Below are 24743 nucleotides of genomic sequence, written 5' to 3' on the forward strand. Positions count from 1 at the left end.
AAAAGTGCAGCCTTACCTAATGTCCACCTACTGTTACTCATTTATATTCAGATTTAAACATCTGGTTGGTGTTGGTGTGGAGAGTAACCTTCAGTAATAAATCACAGCAACAGGACATTCATGTAGTTGTAAACAGCATGATAATATATTAAGTAATCCAAAGTATTCAGAATACGTTACTCTCATTGAGTAACGTAACAGAATACATTACAAAATACATTTTGGGGCATGTAATCTGTAATCTGTAGTGGAATACATTTTGAAAGTAACCTTCCCAACACTGGTCACACTGATGATGTCACCGTCAGACATTATTTCCTCTTTAATTAAAGGCTTCTAAAACAAAATTAAGATTTCATAATGAGGACGTTCTCCTGGCAACAAACTGTAAACTTTATGCTTTGATATTTCTTTGACCTCTGCGGTTCCCTTTGACCTCTGACCTGATGAAAGTCTGTGGAACACTCTAAACGAGTATAAAGCGTTTAAACACGGGAAATAAAATGATGTGACAAACGTAAAAAGGTTCATTGTCTGAATGAACCCGCCTTCTTTATGATGTCACTGCCAGGTGCCAGGTTGTGGCCATTCATCATCTGTGGCTGGTTGCCGCGGCGAGGTTGTTGCCATTGATCCATGGCGACGGAGCAGAAGGTCACGCTGAGAGCGAGTAGAAGTGTCCTCTGTCGCCACAGTGGCTAACCAGCACATCCTTCACCCCGCTGTCACCACGACAACCACACACGAGTACACACCTGACTTCACCTGTCTCCGTCCTCCTCCCTCTCCTCCTGCGGCTCGCTTGGCCCGTCTCCCCCCTCCCCCTGCCCCGCTGCTTTAAGTGGACTTAACATCCTGTCAGCGTGGCCAGCGCGGCGTGGCGGCGAGTGTGTGTGTTACCGTGTGTGTGTGTGCGTGAAGCTGTGAGACAACGAGCAGACGGAGGAGAGAGGCAGTTTTCTCGAATGACACGTCTCCTCTCTTTCAGCAGCAGTGAAGCTTCGTGAGTAAAATCTGTGGCAGCTGGATAGTGTAGTGATACGACCACACACCTGGAGTGGAAGTTGCAAGTTCGATCCCATCTTGAGTGAATATCACCTGCTCTGCAAGCTGATTGGCTGGTCAGGTGGACAGTAGGTGTAGGGCATCTCCTTTCTGTAAAAACATCTGTGGGATGAAGCTGCAGACCCTGCATCACGCAGAGCTTCCTGAAGCTTTGAAGCTTAAACATTAGCAAGCTTCTCAGACTCCTTGGATACCCTGTTACTACGATAACCTCACAGCAGCCATATTAGCAGACAGTTCGCGGCTAAACCCACCTGCCATCCCCCTGATACTGCAAACAGGCAAGTTATAAAACATCTTCCCCCCTGCAGCTGTTACGAGGGGGGAAATAATCTCTAGAGACGAACCAGAGGTTGTTTCTCAATATGCATACTTGCATGTGCTCGTGTGTACTTGTCTGGGCTTGTTGAAGCCAAGTATCCCAGAATGCATTTCGTCTAAAACTGAAAATCAGAAGACTTTATTAAGCCCAGAGGGAAAGTAGCAATAGTGGCAAAGACTCTAAGTAAAGTTTGAAATATTACTTTTTCTGTATCACAACTTTAAAGATGTTTTAGGTGAGAATGCAGACGTGTAAAGTTAAATATCGTTGCCCGTTTGCAAAAGTGCTCCAGCATTTTCAGAGATGTCAACTGACCGGGAGGTCGAGGCTCATGAGAAACACCTGAATCACGGCACTCGCTTTCGCCACCCAGTGGAAGTTAAGCATGAGATAAAATTCACTTTGATGATCCATGGTTCATGTTTGGCTTATTTCAGTGTTTTATGTGTTCCTGAGCTAAAGTTCAGCTTTATAACTGCATCGTTGTATTTAACTTTGATGTCTCACTGCAGAACTGCCAGTATATTTGGAAATCAATCTTTTGCCCGTCTTTATTCTCTGGTGTAAAAATGTGCTATTCTTATTTTAGCTGACTCTGAGTTAACGCTAACATAATAGATATTTCCATCCAGTACACTGTTGTTCCGAACGCAGCATTCTCCTGGACTTCCTCGTGAACTTACGAGGTAGGAACTGAGTAATGGCCGGTTTGTGTATCAGCCATGTACTGACTGACTGCTGCCTCTGCTGGATGTCAGAGGAACTGCAGGTTTGAAGTTCTTGGTCCCACAGACTGAACTGGTGTAACCAACAACAGGCTGCTGGTGTTGTCTTGTTGTTTCTGGGTTCCTGTGATATGACAGGTGAACAGGTAACAGCACAATGAAGGAGACGCTGTGAACCTGACATTTCTTAGGGCTGTACTGACTTTCTATGCTATGCTGACGCTATGCTACGTCAGCTGTTGGTGCTGCAGACATCGATGGACTCATCAACGTGTTGATGTGTTTGACGTAATGCAGCAACTTTGGAGAAACATGTTCATCACAGAAATCACATGCTGTCAGCTCATTCCATGTTTTCCTTCAATAATAACATCAAAGTTTTTGTTTACTTTCTGCAGATTTGAAGGTATTCATTTTTTTCTTCAAATATGTGTTTATGTTTTATGGCTCCTCCTCTCTCCTCCCACCTCCTCCTGCCTTCAGCTGCTCTTTTGGACCGTAATGGTACGATGGGTCTGATCAATAATGAGGATCAATCATGGGGCTCTTCTTCCTGATAAGCGGTGTTCGTTGTTAAGTGTCTGATGAATGAAGCTCTCGTGGTTGAGGGTGTTTAACTGTGGGGCGTCTGTATTTGCGCACTCAGTTAAGCTAAGGTGCTCGGGGTCAGCAGGCTCTCGCTGAGACACAACACAGAGGGTCACAGCAGCTTTACTGCCTCCTTTATATTTACTGAGATCATGAATGAAATGTAAACATTTTTATGCTGCTGTAAATCCAGAGCAGCATTCTGATATTTTCTTTTACTGAGTGTCTGCACGGACACGCAGCTACACTTTCAAACGTACCAACATCAAATCAAATCAATATTATAACACACACACACACATATGTATCGCTATAAAATAGTGGGAAAAGAAAATAATAATAATAATAACAATAATAATAATAATAATAATAACAATAATAAATAATAATAATAATGATGATAATGATAATAATAATAACAACAATAATAAATAATAATAATAATAATAATAATAATAATAATGATAATGATAATAATAATAACAACAATAATAAATAATAATAATAATAATAATAATAATAATAATAATAATAATAATAATAATAATAATAATAATAATAATAATAAATAACTGCTATGACCATCTGTCTTTTAGTGCAAGTATTTAGATTTCATGATTATTTTCTTTGTTCCCTGACTGCAAAGACTTTGAGGATCAATGTGATAAAAACACATAAAGGACAGATTCTGTTGTGTATTGGTTTAGTGCACGGCTCATCTGGTGACGGCCCCACAGTGTGGAGCACATTTCTACTACAGAAAGGTTTTATGATTTTGATGCTCTGAAGCACCACAGATAAATGCAGCTTACGTGGGCTATTACGCCCTCACATCTTTTAAAACTCTATTGTGGTAGCCGTGGTGATAAACATCTGCAGATACCCTCAACATCTGGAGCTTCTGATGCTTTCAGGCATGCTTTGTTTGGTGGGGCTTCATGTTTGAGAAGCTTCTGGTTTCTTTCTCTCACCAGCATCAGACGGGCCGACTCTGATCCAGTAGCGATCATTAGGAACAAACTCTCATTCTCATGAACGAGTGTTCTTCTGGAACATCAGGTTCTTTGTTCCACAGCAGCTCTACTATCAAAGGATTATTTGTTTTTAAAGTTTCATTATTGATGAGTGAACGTCGAATTATCCTGTCTGTGCTGGCGTGATTGTGACTGACACGTCATTCAGACACCAAACAGATGCTGAACACAAATAATTGGAAGGATGGACAGACAGACGTCTCTGATGACCTCTCATATTTTATCTCCAAAGCAATAAGCCTTGGGCTGCCACGCTGCAATGCATTATGGGATCATCCACAGCCATATCCTGCCCTTTAGGGAAATGAATTCATCTGTGTGTGTGTGTGTGTGTGTGTGTGTGTGTGTGTGTGTGTGTGTGTGTGTGTGTGTTTTACCTGAAACCGCCTCATGTCTCGTGGGTTTCCTGCATTTTTCAGGCAGTTCTGGTTACACTTCAGAAAAAACTTGAGGAAAAACCTGCAAACACACAGATGTTTGTGATCAGGGCTGATTGCATATCTATTAACCAGTAACACACACACACACACACACACACACACACTAAGATCAAACTGGATGATCTGCTGTACACAAATGTGAAGCTGGGAGCAGGAGTGCTCTACTGGAAACCATCTCACAGGTTAAGATCAAAAGGCTGGAGCTGGTTGATCAACATTTTCAATTCAATTCAATTCAATTCAATTTTATTTATATAGCGCCAAATCACAACAAATGTCGCCTCAAGGCGCTTCATAGATACAGAGAAAAGCCCAACAATCATATGACCCCCTATGAGCAAGCACTTTGGCAACATTTTACTTCTACAATAAAGGTTTGAGTATTCAAGAGAGGTTTAATTATATGAGCACCGAATCCTAGACTGTCAAACAATATTCAAGAGTAAATGATGTGATAGTGACGGACTGGAAACCAAGCATCAGACATGTGCACGGGTAGCAGCGACAGAGAGAGGGGAGAGCAGGTAATGGCCTTCTTCAAAAACAATGGTATCGAAATGGACAGTAAAAATACTGAGGGATGCCATCCTCTTCCAAGGAAAAACAAAAATCAAATACCTGCCATTATCATACGTTTTGTTAATAGAAAACAGAAAAAAGAACTGCTCAAGCGAGGAAGAAAGCTCAAGGGTACAAATGTTTATTTAAACGAACACCTAATCAAGAAAAATGCTGACATTGCAAGACGAGCAAGGAAAATACAGTGAACTTGGACGTCAGACTGTAAAATATTCATTGAGTTAAACCAGAGCAGGTTCTAGTCATCAAAGAGACGACGGACCTACAAAAATAAAACTGATAAATGCAAAGCTGTGCTAAATATGATGGGACTGAGCTGCACAAACAACTCAGATGTTTTCAACTAACAGCTCATAGATATTGACAATAGGACATTGGTGCATGACAGCAACATGGATCCTGATTGTAATTTCTTTAACAATAAGACAAATGAATGGTCTGGGGAAACATACAGAAGTAACACAAACAATAACTATAATACAGAAAAGGGCCATTAGATTAATAATAATGTGGGTGCAGGGACCATACAAATGCACTCTTTGTCAAAATGCAAGCTTTTAAATTCCAAGACTTGGTGATAAATAATAATGTATAAAGTAAGAAATAAAATGCTTCCAAAAGAAATCTGTAAATTGTTCATAGAAAGAGACGGTGGGTATAACTTAAGAGGGAATTTAAAAATACAAAGTGCCAGAACAACAAACGATGTCTATCTCAATTGCAGGAGTTAAATTATGGAACAGACTAACAGAAGAAATAAAAGAAATTAAAACATAAAACAGTTTAAATTAAAATATAAAAACCTAATTTTAAATAATTATAAGAATGAAGAAAACGGGGTTAGCCCAGGACGGTGATGTTGCTGGTAATGGTGCTGTTGTTCTTTTTGTTTGTTTGTTTGTTTGTTTTTTCCATAACTTGTGAATCTGCAAATTTACACATTCTGTCTTTTTCATATGAAAGAAGCTGTTTTTGATTTCTGTTTGTTTTGCTTTACTTTTGTTTCATATGTTGTTTGTTTAATTTAAGACTAAATAGAAAATTAAATGAATGAGAGGTCAAACGTGAGGGGGTGGGGACAAATAAGTAAACACTTCTGCCTTTTCAAACAAATAATGGAACAATGGCACGTTTGAAATGTTTGAAATAAAAATGAACTGAACTGATTTTTCTGTTCTTCTCTAAAGCGTTGTCTCATTTAAACAGCTTTTATTCAAGAAACGTTACATAAAAATGATCTCTGTCCCTTTAGGTCAGGTACATTCATGTTTGTGTTTTTAAACAAAAAGTTATGAAATGATTGAAGTTGCTCAGTCTGTGTTTCTATGATCTTTTAACGTCAGGTCATTCTCTATGAAACAGAGGTTGAGATAGTTTGTTGTAGAGAACCTTGGAAGGTGACGAGTAAAACCTGTTCAGCTAATCAAATCACTGTTGTCATGCCTGAAGTTACCTGTGCTTTCTCCTGATTGGTCCAGGTTTGTTTAGCGTGGTAAGACAGATTCACGGACGTGTTTAATGAAACCGTCTGAAGCACGTGTGAATATTTTATTCACACTAAAACATTTAAAGAGCTTCCAGGCAGCTTATTACTGGCTTCAGGACGAGTTTGGTTTTAAGCTGCTGACCAATCAGAGTTTGCAGATGCATCCTATGTTTCAGAGTGTGGATGACATATTTACTCTGGCTCAGGATGTTTGTGTCTGCATGTCTTACAGTGGGTAAATCCAAAGGACGCGCTCTCTGTCATCCTGTCAGCTGTAACCCTGAGCACTCCCTCCCTCTCTCCTGCTCCGCTGTCATCCTCTCCCAGGAGAGACAGAGGGATGAAGGAGAGAAGACAAAGAGCTGAGACTACAGCTGCATCCGCACGCCAACCCCAACGCCGGCGCCTCCTCCACTCAGCCCCACGGGCCTCCTCCGTCCCATGTTCAGAAACACCGTCTCTGCTTTCTACAGTTTTACAAAATACTGTGATGCCAGCTGTCCGAACGGGTGTGTGTGGACGGTCAGTACCACAGCATCACAGCGGTTTCCACGGTAACGGGTTGTAAACACACACAGAAGGACAAAAAAGACAGAACTCGCTCTAAGGCGATGCGTCTGGTCTCTAAGGGTCTCAGCAGTATTGATTACCCAGCATTCCTTGCAGCTTGTCTCTAATGAGCCTACAGAAGGACAAAGTGCTGACAGTGGCACACACACACACACAGACACACACACACACGCGCACACGCACACACACACACACAGACACATACACACACACACACACGCACACACACAGACACACACACACACACACACAGACACACACACACACACACACACGCACACGCACACACACACACACACACACACACACACTCTGAGCAGATGTTCTGTAAACAAACTGAGCTTTTCCAAACGAAGCACCGCAGACTGAAATCACTTTTACACTTCGAGTCATGAAAGACTGACTGCACACCTGAACAGGTGAACATCTCAGGTGTTTGATGTGAGACGTTACTTCAGATCAAGGAAACGATTTAGAATTATGAAGTTCATAAAGAAGAAATGCCTCAACACGAGGCTCGACCACAGGTTGATACAGAGAGACTCACACAGCATCATCCATCAGTAACCACGGTAACTGTTTAACACACGTGCAGGAGTTCAGATTTGTCCTGTCGGTTTAGTTCTTCAGGTACGTGCTGCTGCTTCAAACAGAGAGAATAAAGGTTCGATGTTAACCCTCATGACCCTAACAAGGTCGGCCGGCGACCAAGGGCCTGATCGCCTGTAATTAAACATATTCTACTTACAAAGTTATCTACAAATACTGGAAAGGAAGTATGCTAGGTTAAGAACAATTAACAAGTCTGCTTCGTACGGGAACAGAAATACTGCGTGAAAATTTATATGGTGTGTAAATAATTTGAACACGTGCATTAGTCATTTTAGGCAGCGCAGAATTTCTCAGGAATTTTGCAGAAGAACAATATTCAGGTGTTTTACTTCCTGTGGCAACCTTTTGAAACTTTGTTTGAACAGTGATTGTCAAAGACATTAGATGTCATCACTGGACGGTCACATAAGCCTGAAAACGTTTATATATTTATTTAATTTAATAAAAGCAGAGTTGAATAATAAGAACATCCATCGCGCTCGTCACCATAATGAATTTTAAATAAAATTTAGAAATATGAAACATGAGGATAAATTTACTCAAAAAGTACAAACATGTTTCTGATGTAAGACGAGATAATATCGTTGTTTTCTCTGTAAAGTTACCATGACAGCATCGTTATGTCTTTGTTTCCTGGAAACCTCGTGGTTAGCTCATTTTTAAGGTCTGCTACCTTTCAAATATAATGAAATTATGATTTCAAATAAAACACAATTAGATTTAATTATTGAGGAATTCCAGCCTCGGTCCTGAGCTGCATCATAAAGTGTAAACAGGAAATTCTCCGTATTTAACACGCGGCTGAAGAAGCCATGGACGCCACGCGGCTGATTCATGGATGTTAACAGGTTTACTCCAGCGTGGGACACGAATCACGCTCCGACCACCGGCTCCGCTGGCTGCTTACACAGGCGGCGTAGAGATGTGGACGCCGATGCAGAAACCACGTGGGTACAATAAGAACGCCGTGGTTATCGCCATGGTTACCACGGTTATTTTTGTTTCCTGTTGCTCTCTCAGCAGGAAGTCCTGCTTATGTTTGTCTGAAGATAACCTCTGTCTGTCAGCGCGACCTCTGACCTCTGATCGGCTGCTCGTACACGGTCTTATCACCGTGCGGTCTCAGCTGATCGTGCTCTTATCTTCACACACGCTCCATCTGTCTCCGCCGTCCTCCTCCTCGCCTTCTGCGTTTCCCCGAGTATTTCCTCGCCAGCGATCGAGGTCATAAATCTACACACAGCACAGATTAAGCTTTCAATTTGTTATGTGATAAGCAGAGAAGACCTGACGCGCGCACACACACACACACACACACACACACACAGACACACACACACAGACACACACACACACACAGTAGCTCATATTTACGAGCAGCAAATTAGGACGCACCGCAAATTTATCTCCACGAAGAATAGAAGTCAAACACACACTGACACTGGGAACACACACACACACACACACAGACACACACACACACAGACACACACACACTGTGTTGGAGTTAATATGCTCTATGAGGTAGAAAATGTAGTCGCAGAGTGAGGACGAATTATACTGACGGTAATGTACTGCCTCCCTGTGTGTGTGTGTGTGTGTGTGTGTGTGTGTGTGTGTGTGTGTGTGTGTGTGTGTGTGTGTGATTTACGTGCTGCTGGCAGCTCTGTCTGTTAATCTGATGCGAGTCATTTGCTCTCTCTCAGGTTCATCTTTGCTTTAAAGCAGCTGCTGCCTTTAAACGCTCTTCATCACCTCTGTTCACACTCTTCACCTGTTTCTCTGCACACAATCATCTTTTTATCAGTTCTCATAAATAAAGACAAACATGTTGTCCTCACACCAACAGGAGAAGATCAAACATGCTGCAGATGCACACATCAAAAATCTAAATGAATACTGCAACAGACGTCTGATTTCCAGGAGCGGAGGAGTCAAATGTATACAGTGAAGTAATGACCGCCTTTGTTTAGAAACTAGAGTCGGTACAAAGGCAAAGAATCAAAAACATCAACACAGAATTATGTTCACTGAGATCAGCTCAGTAACGCCGACACGAGCTTGAACCTGAGCATCGGGTCAGAGCAGAGCCCGTCACAGACTTATGGCACCAACATAGAAAAAACTGTCTGAAGGTTTTCTGTGGTTTCATTCTCACATCTGACAAACTTCAAGGAAAAGACGCCTTGAGACATAAAAACTGGAGAGGTTTATGGCGCGGCCCGGGGGCTGTATTGACATGAAGAAAAATAAAGCAGTTTGTCGCTTGAAGTGACTTTTTTGGTAAAATGAGTTCTTTAAAGAGCCAAAAATGACTGAATATGAAGACAATATGAGCAGAGAGTACAAACATGCTGAGGCACTGGCTGTGTTAGTTCAGTGACAGAGTGTTTACACTCAGGTCTGCATTTAGATTTAGTTAAACACAAACACAATGACAGCAGAAGAGCTGCCACGTGCACAGAGAGGACCAACGTGTTTATCTGGTCGTCCAATCACAGGCTTCAACCTGTGTCAACATTTGCAGTTTTGTCTATTTGACACTTTAAAAAACAAGCAAAATATTTTAGGGAATATTTGTGCGTTTTCTTGTTTGTTTGTTTTGTCTACTTGAACACTAAAGTATCTGTCCAATGAGACGACAGTGGCCCCCGGCTCAAGTTTGAGACCCCTGATTTATGGGCAGTGATATACTTTAATAAGCAGTAAGGCTTCACAGAGATTAAACAGGAAACAGCTGCTGGATATTAAATAGCAGCAGGCAGGTAGCATAGAGGAGGGGCTAAGTCACAGAGAAGAGGGGCAACCAATCGTCAGTCAGTGTATTCGATCATAACCTTCGATCATAGCAAACACCAGCCAGCATCCGCAGACTATCAACAGACAGAAGCAGCAGCTCACTAACAGCTCAGCGTTTACCTGACCGACCTGCTGAACGCCAACCGTCAGCCGTCTGATCTTCATCCTGTTCAGCCTGAGTCCAGCTGCTCAGAGAAAGCTCCATAACTTCACTTCACGTTAATCTGAGGGTTACAATTTAAGTAGGAGACTCTTGAACCTGCACCCCTGACTGCAGGTGCTCACTGTTGTTTGCTGCTTCTACAATTCAAGCACCACAATCGGACAGTGAATCAGTGCTGCTTCTGATGGTTTGCTTTCTGTTTCTAAAACATCTTCAGTATCATAGAACTTTTGACATACCTTTGTTACCTTTGTGATCTTTGCTAGTACACATCGAGCAACAGATATGCTGACCCTGACTCTAAAACCAAAGACTTAAACACTGATCATCAGCCTGCAAAGCTATCCATCCATCATTTATTCAGTTCAGGTTGCTGGGAGCTCGGGCCAGTCTGAACAGAGCGGTCACCTCGAACCCAATCATCAATCAATTATCAGAGAAGGTGTGTCGTTTTAAAAAGAGCGTACAGAGGAACGATTGTTTGTTTCTGCGACTGAAGCTGAGTGTGTCTGCAACCTCGAGGGTCAGCAGCAACAGGAAACAACACCACGCGATTAGCCTGATGAATCCGCTTCACTTGACCTCTGACCTTTGTTGTAATTGGAAACTAGAGAAGCTGTCAGGCAGCAACATGGTGCTCTGCATGTTCTTAGCGTGTTCCCAGCGAGCTGTGGCTGTGTCCTTGTCTTGTTCTCTCTTCATCTTCCTGTTTATTTATCTCAGTTGTTGTTAATGCGTCCTTGGAGTGTTTACTAAGTGCTGTCAGAGCATTTGTTAGCGTGTTGTGCTAGCACTCTCTGTATGTTTTATTCATGTTCTTTATGTCAGTTTTAAGTAGAAAATGATCCCCAACAAGCTGCATGACAAAAACCCACCAGCAGAGCGAGCAGCATCACAGGTCCACCATAGCTGGATGGTGATTTTTCGTTTTTATGGGCCCATGGGTTTTTTTTGTTTGTTTTTTTTTTTTCCGTAACGGTATAAACACTGAAAGGTGGTGGATTGGCCAGATGAAGGGAGATGTGTAAAAATAACTCTTCTACAGAGCTTCTACAGATTCAGTAACATTAGCAAGTGGTGGAGGCCAGCAGATGCAACACGCTGGCAGGTGGATGACGGAAAGGCAGGAGGAGCAGAGACCCGAGGCGGTGAACTGAACTTCAGGTAAGAAGTTATGACCTGCAGTCTATCTGGGTCAGATATAAACCAAGTTTAGGTGGAGTTTGTTTTCGTTATGTTGACAGTCAGTTACAATAACTCGTTTCTATATTGCTGGGTGGGTGCTATGATATTATTGATGTTGAACTTGTTTTATCTTATTCATAAAGTTAGTTATTAGAGTTTCCAACCGTCCCGTAAAAAACGGAATCATCTCGTATTCAGAGAAAATATTGCACGTTTCGTATTGAGGTGAAAAGGAACAGTTTGTCCCGTATTTCAGCTACAATGAAAAAGACACAAAGCTGGAGTTATTCTGTGTCTTTGCTGCACAGCCTCCTCTTCTCCTCTCATTCTCCCCCCTCCCTTTCCTGTTTCTACTAAAATCATGAAACTGATCAGTGATCAGCTGATCGGCTTTTCTCTCTTGTTTGTTTATCGCTCTGCATCTTACAACAAACGTTTTCATCTGATGTAAAATGTATAGAAATCCTTATAGTACATAGTATTTTTTTTTTAGGGTCCCATCATAATTTCTTCAGAAGTAGCTATGTGCTGTATATGATGCCAGCATTTTCCCACATTTTCTAGATACTGTACCAGTACTGTGTGTAAAATGCCATCAAAAAGTCAGTTAAGTTTTATTCTTTCTGTCTTTCTGTCTCCTTTCACTTTTTAAAGGTTGCCATGTTAGAAAACATATTTTGCCCTGCCATGCTGTTTATTGATGTGGCAAATGAATGGTTTATGAAAATATATCTAAATCTGTCATCAGTAATCAGTAATGATCATGTCTCACCTCTAGTCTTCTCTGTCTTAATTTCAGGTTTTCACAGGCTTTATGGTTTTTCCTATAATACCATGGTGGGCCGGTCTCTAGTCAAAATGCCCGGGCCGATTTTTTTGTCCCAGTCCAGCCCTGAGGTCTACACCCAGAACCTGCTGTCGTCTTGTAGCCTGCTACTGTGTCTGGGCTGCAGGCACAGTTTATATAAGACCAGTCTAAATTTAACCACTGTGACACATCGACTGCTGTTAGGGATCGAGAGCAGTTCTTGTAGAGAGCCTCCCGAGCCAGCTGATCCTGAATCAGCTGATTTCAGTTCTGTGTCGGTGGAAGAAAATAGTGCCGCAGTCTCCAGCATCGAAATGTTGTTATATTTTTATTACACAAAAGATGAGACGATAGACTGACGACTGCTCCAGAACAGAAACAACTGTATTAACTTAATGCAACGTTGGTTCTTTGCCTACACAGACAGCACGCTAACACTAAGCTAGCCAAGAGCCCAGAGTGATGTTCAGCTGAGTAAATGCTGACCCCAGAACAGCACCATGATAACGTGAGCTGCTGCTGAATTTCAAGAGGTAAGAAAGTGATGAGCAGTCAGGCTGCAGCCTCCGTTTCTACCTGTTCATGTTTCTAAAGCAGAATCGCTTTAAAGTCTCTTTGTGCTGGTTTCCATCTTTGTGCTGTCGACTTTATGTTCATACATAAACACTTGGAGAACGATCACGCGTGTCCCCTGTAGCCTGTAGGTTTAGATGGTTAACTGGTGTGTTTCAGATCATTTTACAGAGTAACATGAAAGTAATATAACGAGTAGTATCATGAATGTCTTTCTCCTGGGTGTAATCAGGTAACATACTGCATTACTTTTAAGAAAAGTGTTCTGTGTAATATTGTAATAATTACATTTTTGAGTAATGACCCCAAACTGATCACAGCAAAGAGGGAAACACCTCCAACATGCACAAACATTTGATCACTCAGCATGTAATTAATGTGCATGAATGTAAGAGATGGTGGTGGAGCCAGTAAGAATTGGTACAGGAAGCGAAAAGGAACTGAATCCATGAGCGATTCATTATGGAAACTGAATCGTATCAATTCTCAGCCCAACTGCTGTCTGTTAGAGCGATTAGAACATGCTGTAGGTATTACAGGTATTGCACTGCAGTGGTTTGTATCATATCTATCTAATAGACTCCAGTTTGTGCATGTAAATGGAGAGTCCTCTTCACACACTGAGGTTAATTATGGAGTTCCACAGGGTTCGGTGCTAGGACCAATTCTGTTTACATTATACATGCTTCCCCTAGGCAGCATCATTAGAAGACATAGCATACATTTACACTGCTATGCAGATGACACCCAGCTCTATCTGTCCATGAAGCCAGATAACACACACCAATTAGTTAAACTGCAGGAATGTCTTAAAGACATAAAGACTTGGATGGCCACTAACTTTCTGCTTCTTAACTCAGATAAAACTGAGGTCATTGTACTCGGCGCTGAAAAGCTTAGAAATATGGTATCTAACCAGATTCTTACTCTGGATGGCATTACCTTGGCCTCCAGTAACACTGTGAGGAACCTTGGAGTCATTTTTGACCAGGATATGTCCTTCAACGCACATATTAAACAAATATGTAAGACTGCGTTCTTCCATTTGCGCAACATCTCTAAAATTAGAAATATCCTGTCTCAGAGTGACGCTGAAAAACTAGTTCATGCATTTATTACTTCCAGGCTAGACTACTGCAATTCATTATTATCAGGATGTCCAAAAAACTCACTGAAAAGCCTTCAGTTAATCCAAAATGCTGCAGCAAGAGTACTGACAGGGACTAGAAAGAGAGAGCAGATTTCTCCTGTTTTGGCTTCCCTTCATTGGCTTCCTGTTAAATCCAGAATTGAATTCAAAATCCTGCTCCTCACATACAAGGTCTTAAATAATCAGGCCCCATCTTATCTTAATGACCTTGTAGTACCATATCACCCTATTAGAGCACTTCGCTCTCGCTCTGCAGGCCTACTTGTTGTTCCTAGAGTATTTAAAAGTAGAATGGGAGGGAGAGCCTTCAGTTTTCAGGCCCCTCTTCTGTGGAACCAGCTTCCAGTTTGGATTCAGGAGACAGACACTATCTCTACTTTCAAGATTAGGCTTAAAACTTTCCTTTTTGCTAAAGCATATAGTTAGGGCTGGACCAGGTGACCCTGAATCCTCCCTTAGTTATGCTGCAATAGATGTAGGCTGCCGGGGGATTCCCATGATGCATTGAGTTTTTCCTTTCCAGTCACCTTTCTCACTCACTATGTATTAACAGACCTCTCTGTATTGAATCGTATCTGTTATTAATCTCTGTCTCTCTTCCACAGCATGTCTTTATCCTGTCTTCCTTCTCTCACCCCAACCAATCACAGCAGATGGCCCCGCCCCTCCCTGAGCCTGGTTCTGCCGGAGGTTTCTTCCTGTTAAAAGGGAGTTTTTCCTTCCCACTGTCGCCAAAGTGCTGCTCATAGGGGGTCATATGATTGTTGGGCTTTTCTCTGTATCTATGAAGCGCCTTGAGGCGACATTTGTTGTGATTTGGCGCTATATAAATAAAATTGAATTGAATTGAATTGAATTGTTTGTTTATGTGTTAACTGCTCTGCTTGTTGAATTAAATGTAATCTCAAGACTCTGACTTTTCCTCCTTTTTGACATCTTATCAACTCTGATTGGGATCAATGTTTGTAAAAAGGAAAAGAGATAAAAGAAGGAGGTTGCAATAATTTACAAATCATACAAAGGCTATTTTTATGGAAAATAGTCCAAAGATAACAGGTCAACATGTGTCTCATCACATCCACAAACATCCACAAACATCCAGCAACGTCCAGCAATGTCAAAAATAACATCGACCAAGATCCAGCAGATTATGGAGTCACTAATTCTTAATTATTTTTGTAAAATTGTTGAATTATTTTCCCGAGCAATCACATTTCAAATGTTGTTATTTTCACTTTAATTTTAGGTGTTTAATGACGATTTGAGCATTCTCTGTTTTAAAGCTGAGCTGTACTGTGTGTGTGTGTGTGTGTGTGTGTGTGTGTGTGTGTGTGTGTGTGTGTGTGTGTGAGAGAGTGTGTGTGTGTGTGTGTGTGTGTGTGTGTGTGTGTGTGTGTGTGTGTGGTCAGATGTGTTTGGGCCTGTCGCTCTAATTATCACCAAATGCTGGACAGGTTTTTGCTAATTAGCATCTGCGGCTGGTTTGAACATTGAGCTAATTAACAGCTATTATGACTCTCTATCACACACACACACACACACACTCACACACACACACACAGATTGCTTTTTTATAGTCAGAGACAGAATGTGTGATTTGCACACTTATAAGGAGTCGTGTGTGTTTCAGTATCAGATGGCATCACAGGCTGAAGAACTGAGTACCAGCTGTTACAACACGCACACAGACACACACACATACACACACACACACAGCAGTGAACATTCAGTCCATTCAGGTCAAGGAGATGAGACGTAATCCAGATGTGTCGCAGCTGTGTTCAAATCTAATGTAAAGTCAGTGTCATGTTTCTCGACAGCAGAAAAATTCTGAAGGAAACTCACAAGTTTTTCATCTCAGTGAGGAAACCACAATTTCCACTATGACACAGGTGTCCAACTCCAGGCCTCGAGGGCCGGTGTCCTGCAGGGTTTAGATGTGTCCCTGATCCAACACAGATGATTCAAATGGCTAAATGACCTCCTCAACATGTCCTGAAGTTCTCCAGAGGCCTGGTAATGAACTAATCACGTGATTCATGTGTGAGATCTAAAACCTGCAGGACACCGGCCCTCGAGGCCTGGAGTTCGACACCCCTGCACTATGAGTTTCTTCTCTTCAGCTGGATCCTGGTCCAGTCGCACTAACACAGAAGGAAACCTGCCGTGGATCAGAAACACAGACTGATGTTTGTCATCTGACAGAAATCTGATTTATCCCGAAGGGTCTGCAGGTCCTCCTACGGCAGACAGACGGGGTCAAACAGAGCAGCAGGAATATTCAGACTCTGACATTTTACTGCTAAACAACTTAATGTCAGCTGTCAATCACTCACTCTCTCACACACTCACACACACACACACTCACACACACACGCACACACACACACACACACACACACACTCACACACACACACACACACACTCACACACACCTCAGTGTTCAGACTGCGACGTACAGAGGAGGAGGTAATTAAATGAGATAATGAGGAGTCCATCAACTCTCTGTTCACAGTAAATGAAAACAGACAGCTCCTCCTCCTCTGTTCTTCATCACAGGAGGAGGAGGAGGAGGTTATTAACAGCTGGACCAGCCTGGGATCTCTGATTCCTGAACACGTTTACCACCCAGACCAGGCGCCATGTTCTTTGTAAGAAGTAGTTTAAATATTCTGAGCACTGAGCTACTAACGTTTAGTAGCACGGGCTCTGACCAATCACACACCAGCTCTGCACATGGACCAATGAAATGTCAGCAGGGTCTCGGCAGGTGTTCTGTTTTCATGAAGTCACCTCTTGTTAAAATTCAGAAGAGGAAATTTAAGAAGAGAGGAGGGACGAGGACCTTCACAGGAAGTGACATAACAATACCACAGAATGTGAAAGTTAGGACACAAATATCATCTAAAATAAATATACACATATTTATCATGAATTATCCGATATCTTTTCATGCATCTGTGTCCTGATTTATTTTGATGGTAACAAAGATCACTGAAAATTTCAGACTTTTATCTTTAATAGTTTTTGAGATTATGTTCAAACTTTGCCTCAGATGTGTAACCGTGGCAACTGTGTGAAGGTGGCAATTTTTCAATAAACATCTGTAAAAGTATTATTATGCTAATTGGAAACAACAGAAAATGTTCTGGAAATCAGCTGATTCGAGATGGAAGTTTTGATTTATCAGCTGACCATTACAAAATAGATTTGTGCAGCAACTTGTTGAATTTCTAAGATTTAACCTCCTAGGGCCTGCGTCCACATGTGGACGCCACATTTTGGGTTATTTAGACCAAAACACTCAATTTTGCTCTGATATCCACTTACGAGGACATTATACTGCTACTGTTCCATCAAAATTTTATACAAATATCCTCGTATGTGGCTCTCATTTTTCTTAGAAACAAAAATCAGGTAAAAAATATTTGGTAATTCTTTGTCTTTACATTCATCAGGTCCCAATCAGCCCAAATAGTGAAGAGAAATTAAAATTGCGTGCCATGAAAGAGTTCGGGTCTTAGCAGGTTAATGTACATATGATGGTTTTATGCGCTTACAGCGACGGTCGCAGTGAACCAAACACTGCAAACGTTTCCAAAATAGGAAAATGAAAATTGAAAACTGAGGTCAATAAAAATCAATCCTGTAAGACCTGAAGTGACGAGACGCAGTGGAAACATCCCCTAACCCTCCAACCAAAACCAACCAGCAACCACAACAGCAGCAGATTCCCAATTCTTCCTCTCCGTGTGCAGCTGGCAGAAGTGACATCAGAGGAGGCAAAACCCTCGCCGCTGTGAGAGACGGCTCGTTAAAACTCGTTAACTCAAACAACAAAACACAAAATGAAGCACAGAAATGTCACTCTGACTGTGTGTGTGTGTGTGTGTGTGTGTGTGTGTGTGTGTGTGTGTGTGTGTGTGCGTTGTACCTAATTAGCCTGTCTGATGCAACGTAAAGCTGAATCCTGAAATACTGAGTGTGTGAGGCGCAGCCATGAAACCACACACATCTGTTTTTTTAATTGATAATCAATAGGGACGTGTCTCTACCGGCAACACTTACTGATGATCAATACTCACACACACACACACTCACACACACACACACAGGAGGAGACACCTGTTAAAAAGCAATTAGACGGAGCAGATCTGTCTCCCCTGAATCTGTATCCTCGTAACAGCAAAGGAGAAAAGATGAAGACGAAGATGAGAGGAAGACTCTCCGAGTACTGCAGGAGATGAAGAGGTGAAGAGGAGGTGAGGAGGAGGAGCAGTTTGTGAGGATAAAGGGGAGAGGAGAGATTTAGTTGTAAAGTCAGTGAGCGTCTCCTCGATCACAGCGTCTGATGTCTAATGATGAACAAGACGATCGATACGTCACCTCTAACTCCTGACAGGGGCAGCGCACACACACACGTGTGTATTTATATCCTTGTGGGGACCTCTATTGACATAATGCTTTCCCTAGCCCCTTACCCTAACCATTCAAAATGAATGCCTGACCCTGACCCTAAACCTAACCATAACCTAACTGTAACCCTGACACTAAAACCACATTTTGAGCCTCATAAATGCTTCAAACTTGTGAGGACCGGTGAGTGTGTCCTCACAAGTGACTGTTGGTTCTCACAAGTGTAGTAGAATGCAGATTTCGGTCCTCACAAAGATAGCTAGACAGGAACACACAGTGAGAGTGGGTTTTTCTGCTCCTGAGTCGAGGCTCGTATGTTGGGTAACAAACGTGTTTGTTTATATCATCAGTCACATGATTAGTTTCATCTCTGAGTGTCTCGTTTGCTCCGCCCCTTCCTCTGTGTTTGAATCATGCTTGTCACTACCCGATCCGTACTGGAAACCCGATCGGTACCCCACATGCGCGAAAGGTGTCTATTTCCGGTCGAAGCATTTTACGATAGTTACAGGTCAGAGTATCTGTTAAGATGTTAAGAATAACAAGTACCTCTTAAAATGTTTCCGATAATGAAACATTTAATATAATGTAGACAAAAACAAAAAAATAAAAAGATAGTGATGGATCAGTGCTCCCCGATCCTTACTGCGCATGTGCAAAGTCGGACTGTACAAATCGGGTCTACCCGATCCGCACCGCGCATGTGCAGGGGTTTTCTTCTTCTTCTGTTCGTTTAATAGCAGTTTACTCCCCAGTGTACGAGGATACCGCCACCTGCTGACTGAGCGAATGAACCCTATTGTAAACTGAATTAGCGTCATTACAAACGTGTGTTAAATTTGATTTAGTGATAGTCGAGTGTGTTTATGCTTGTCTGTGTGGAGAGGATTGATTGGAGTAGTTATGATGATGTCCGCTATCACTGTCAGTTGTCAGTAAACACTTCATCTGGCTGATGAATCTACACGTGACATATTACAAAGTCAGTATTATTAACTCTGTAATTAGGCGCCATTCTTCTTATTTTACGGCGCTGTTGTTCAATCGGGGAACGCTCTCTGTTGAGGAGAAAAGCATTAATTTGTTTGTATACGGATTATCCATAGTTTAAATATCCCAGTAGTCGAAAAGGAGCCAGAGTTGTTGAGAAATGCTAAGAGCTAACTAAAATATATTGAATGTCGCAATGCTGGCAAAGAGAGGAAGTGACGTAAGATTTGCGCATGCGGGGTACCGATCGGGTTTCCGGTACGGATCGGGTAGCGACAATGCTTTCTGTTTGCTCCGCCCCTTCCTCTGTGTTTGAATCATGCTTTCTGTTTGCTCCGCCCCTTCCTCTGCGTTTGAATCATGTTTTCTGTTTGCTCCGCCCCTTCCTCTGCGTTTGAATCATATGCTTTCTGTTTGCTCCGCCCCTTTCTCTGCGTTTGAATCATGCTTTCTGTTTGCTCCGCCCCTTCCTCTGCGTTTGAATCATGCTTTCTGTTTGCTCCGCCCCTTCCTCTGTGCTTGAATCATGCTTTCTGTTTGCTCCGCCCCTTCCTCTGCGTTTGAATCATGCTTTCTGTTTGCTCCGCCCCTTCCTCTGTGCTTGAATCATGCTTTCTGTTTGCTCCGCCCCTTCCTCTGCGTTTGAATCATGCTTTCTGTTTGCTCCGCCCCTTCCTCTGTGCTTGAATCATGCTTTCTGTTTGCTCCGCCCCTTCCTCTGCGTTTGAATCATGCTTTCTGTTTGCTCCGCCCCTTCCTCTGTGCTTGAATCATGCTTTCTGTTTGCTCCGCCCCTTTCTCTGCGTTTGAATCATGCTTTCTGTTTGCTCCGCCCCTTCCTCTGCGTTTGAATCATGCTTTCTGTTTGCTCCGCCCCTTCCTCTGCGTTTGAATCATGCTTTCTGTTTGCTCCGCCCCTTCCTCTGTGCTTGAATCATGCTTTCTGTTTGCTCCGCCCCTTCCTCTGCGTTTGAATCATGCTTTCTGTTTGCTCCGCCCCTTCCTCTGTGCTTGAATCATGCTTTCTGTTTGCTCCGCCCCTTCCTCTGTGCTTGAATCATGCTTTCTGTTTGCTCCGCCCCTTCCTCTGCGTTTGAATCATGCTTTCTGTTTGCTCCGCCCCTTCCTCTGTGTTTGAATCATGCTTTCTGTTACAGACATATTTATCCAGCACTAAATCACAACAGCAGTAGCTTCAAGGTGATTTAGGCTGTACGGTAAAGACCCCACAGTAACAGCTCACAGTCGTTTTAAGAAGCCCTGACCTGCAGACCACAGCCCAGGAGAAGGAGTCCATCTCCAGAGTTTACTAACTTTTTAACACAAAGTTCGACCCCTCAGCTCTGCTCACTGTCCCGTCTCATCTTTCAGAGCGTTTGGATCTTTAAACACACTTCGTTGTCCTAAAAACACAGATTTGGATTTTTCTCTGTCATAATCTGTTGTTTTTGAAGAAGACAAACATGTTTTCAAATGAATTAATCGGAGTTGTTGGTAATTGAATGATTATTTCTGTATTAACATCAACGTGTGTATACGCACAGCAAATACATGTAGGCGGCTGCTGTGTGTCTGACACTTTTATACAAATCCTGGTTAATTAGTCTTTGTTTATTTACCTGCCCCCCCCCCCCCTGCCCCCAGGTGACTCTGCCCGTCAGCCATATTTGCGCTTTCTGTGAACGGCGTGTTCGGCAGTGAAACAGCAGCAGATGGTGTGTTCAGGGTCACACTCTCCACTCCGTGACTGTTTCCCAGGAAGAATAAAATATTCAGCTACACTTCATCTCTCCATTGACTCCCATGCATTCATACATTTAACATTTAGCCGGCCGCAGCCCTCTGGGGGCCCAAACATTATTCTGCTGTCAGTCACCCTGAAACACGGCCAGTAATGAGATTCCATCCAAAACCAACCTGCAGCATGAGAGGGAAATCACACCTACACCCGCTAAATGATTGACAGCCCATCGTCCTCCCATAATCCCACGCTGCAGACACCAGAGACCCTCACAGACAGGAGATTGTACCCCCCAAAAAAATTTCTCACATCAGGTATTCAGAGCGAGAGCGTGTAAAGATGAGAGCTAGTTCCATCACCACCATCATCAGCAGCTACAAACAGGCAGACAGATCGACGGCGAGCTTTTTAAAGATGTGAACGTGACTGAAGATCATCGCATTAAAATGTTCTCACAGTCGGCGCTCAGAGGGGGATCGTCCCATCATTGTGACCCTCCAAAGCTCTCAGAACAAAGAGCCAGACGAGGTTCAGCCTGTGGGCTGGGCCCCTTTGGAGGCCGTGAGGGGAAATAACCTGCACAGAGTAATGGTTTACCGACGGGAACGCCACAGTACGCCTGACAGAGGAACAGTAGGCAGAAATCAGGTCACTGGTCTGAAACTACGCCTTCAGAGGATGAAGCAAAAACATCTGGGAGGGGAAACGTCTGTGCAGGTTCTCCGTCATCCAGGTCTGGATTACTGGACTTGACTCAGAGGTCTGAAACTAAGTGATGATCGCAGAAGTAAAAATGTGAATCTCTGCATGCAGAAAGCAGAAGGAAGCTGCAGCTCTGCATCCTGTCAGACGGTCGTCATGTTTGCAGATGATGCTGCGCTGTTCATACCTCTGAGAGCTAACGGCTAAACGTGACACTGACGGGTATCCTGCACCGATGGCTGCGTTCACCAACAGCAATAAAAAACGGACTCACGTCATTGTCTCGCTTACTGAAATGTGCTGTTTTATATAAAAATGAGACACATTTAATAACAAGTTCTCATTTATTGACACGTCACAGAGAAGAGTGTTTTTCTCTTTTAAATCAGCTTCATTTTATACAGCGCACACGAGTGAAGAAGGAGTTACAGAACACGTTAAACAAAGCAACTGTAAAATTCCTGCATATGTTTTATTATTATTATTGTTGCTGTCCAGCTTCTGTCCTAATAAACTAAAAGCAGTATGATCCATATTTAAGATATTTTTTATATATATTTTAAACGTTTGCTTAAAAATGGAAGCTGGAAATGAAAGGAAAAGATTAATTTATTCAATTATAGCTATTTTCTAAGCATTAATGAGCCAAAAATCTGTGCGTGTTCAAAGACTTCAAACCCGTGGCTGCATCCTGCTTTTATTTTATGAATGCGTGTCTGCTGGCTTTACTTCCTGTCTTTGTCTTCCTTTGTGACGGCCCACCCTGCGCTCACTCCGTTCACCTGTCAGTTTTTTGGTGCATTTCTCTTTCCTGCCTCCTCACAGTTCAGTTTTGATGTTCCTTTCTTGCACTTTTGTGCACTGTGTATGCGCCTTGTAAATTAACGCTTATCTTTAAAGCTGCGTTCAGCTTTTAATTTTTCAACAACACAAACAAAACAAAAATAACCTAAAAAGCAGATGTTTGTGTTGGAGCAGCTCGACATGCTGACAGAAACCAGCAGTGAGTTCTGGAGTGAAGGAGAAGAAATGAAATGCTGCTGTGTTCGTTTTCTTGAAGTGAGAGCGAACGAATCGCAGTGTTTGTGCTCTCTCTGCAGTCTGACCCTGACATGTTTCCTGTTCACTGGACGCCGCCAAAAACACAGGAGACCTTCCCATCATGCATTTCAGCTGGCAGAGGGAGAAAAAAGAGCTGCTGTAAAAATCTCCACTTCTCTTTTCAAAGAGCTGCTGCAGTCACATCCATCCCTCCATCCATCCATACTCCCCCCTCCTCCGTCCACAGGGGAGAGGGGGAGGGAGGATTGAGATTAATACTCAGGAGGAGGACAAGAGCTGAGGAGAAGGAGGAAGAGGAGGGGGAGGTGAAAAGAGAAGAGCATAGCGTATGATTCCTCATGGGAGGCCAGGAAGGAGGGGAGGGGGAGGAATCTGAGAGGAGGATGAAGAGGAGGCGCAGGCTCAACCACATCAGCCCAGTAGCTCCACACGTCATCCTGTTTGAATGATTTAAAGCTGAGCTGCATTTAATGTTCACCTTTCATTAGCCCTTAAATTCACAGAGCTACTCAGCGTGAATCGCGTTCCCGCCGCACATAATCAGCACGTCCGTGTCACAGCTCAGTTCACTTTTATCGATGTGGCACCAACAGTCACCTCAGGGGGCTCTGCACTGTAAGGGAAAGCCCCAACAACAATGAGCAAGCACTTTGGCGACAGAGGGGAGGAAAAACTCCCTTTTAACAAGAAGGAACCTCCAGCAGAAGCAGGCTCAGGGAGGGGCGGGGCCATCTGCCACATGGAAACATAATTGGACGAAACCCTGAGGAACACCTTACTGTGTGACACATTTGTTACAACAAGCTTCATTCATACTGTGCTGTTGTCACTACAGGTATGCTAACCTGAGCCTGACGAAGGTAACTGACCAATAAACAAACCCGACCAGTCTGCTGTTTCTCACTGTGTGTGGCACCAAACCACCTCTTCATCCAGATGTGAAACCAGCAGGTGGATGAACAGACTCACCTGAACGCAGCAGATCAGCTGACGTCTTTCATCACATCCTGCTAATAACCGTCATGCAGGGGGCGCTATTCAACCTGCAGCTGTGTCTGTGACTCGGTGCTCTGATCGAGAATCTGCCGCTCGGGCAGAAGACAACCTTTAAACGTACGTAACAAGGCTGACAGGAATGCGCCGCGTGTCATCGGTGTCTATATATCTTTCTTGCATCTGCTGCGTGTTTGTTTGCGAGCGCACAAACAGTCTGACAGGCGCGTGTGAGTGCGTGACGCTTCGTATCTGTTACCTGTCGATGATGACGGGGTCTGACGGCGTCTCGTTCCTGTTTCCACAGCTCTTCTTATCGCAGCAGCGGCTGACACGCACACAGAGACAAAAATGAAAGCAGACCCGTCAGTCACTGCAGAGCCTCGTATTTCTTTCAGACAGCTCAGGTGAGACACCTGCACACGCCCGCTCTGTATGCAGGGAACGGGCTCCATCAGGGCACAAGTCACCGTGGACGTGAGGATACCGCTCTCAAACATCAGGACTTTTACTTGAAGCAGAGAAGAAGAACTACTCGCGGCCTTACCTGCACATGATCTCGTGCGTCAGCAGAACTCGGCACATCTCAGGGTTTTTGTCCTGGCCTTCATAGATGATTGCCTGCACACACACACAAACAGGTAAAGTGAAGATCACCTGTTGCGCTTCATCGTGGCCCCGCCCACTGGCCTGCAGCAGAAACAGCTCCATTAAAGCCGGTTTCATTCGTCTCAATTAG

The 24743-nt window shown here is 43.1% G+C and overlaps 1 protein-coding gene and 1 long non-coding RNA gene across 3 annotated transcripts in view; both read right to left on the reverse strand.

Annotated features, from left to right (window-relative positions):
* The window catches only part of ebf3a (EBF transcription factor 3a), a 99303-nt gene that overhangs the window by 30755 nt on the left and 43805 nt on the right, over positions 1–24743 (reverse strand). For both annotated transcript variants that reach the window (XM_085170511.1, XM_085170509.1), the window contains 3 exons: positions 24552–24625; positions 24264–24332; positions 4112–4193 (listed from right to left, as the gene is read on the reverse strand). In XM_085170511.1, the coding sequence (XP_085026637.1) occupies positions 4112–4193; positions 24264–24332; positions 24552–24625 (225 nt within the window). The remainder of the gene's footprint in view (positions 1–4111; positions 4194–24263; positions 24333–24551; positions 24626–24743) is intronic.
* Positions 15424–19891, reverse strand: LOC146512072 (uncharacterized). The gene is made up of 2 exons (XR_014875810.1): positions 16952–19891; positions 15424–16828 (listed from the first exon to the last, which is right to left on the reverse strand). It is a non-coding gene; the product is annotated as an uncharacterized LOC146512072 (long non-coding RNA).

This window comes from Neolamprologus multifasciatus, chromosome 8 (assembly GCF_963576455.1).
Source record: "Neolamprologus multifasciatus chromosome 8, fNeoMul1.2, whole genome shotgun sequence".
NCBI classification, from domain to species: Eukaryota; Metazoa; Chordata; class Actinopteri; order Cichliformes; family Cichlidae; genus Neolamprologus; species Neolamprologus multifasciatus.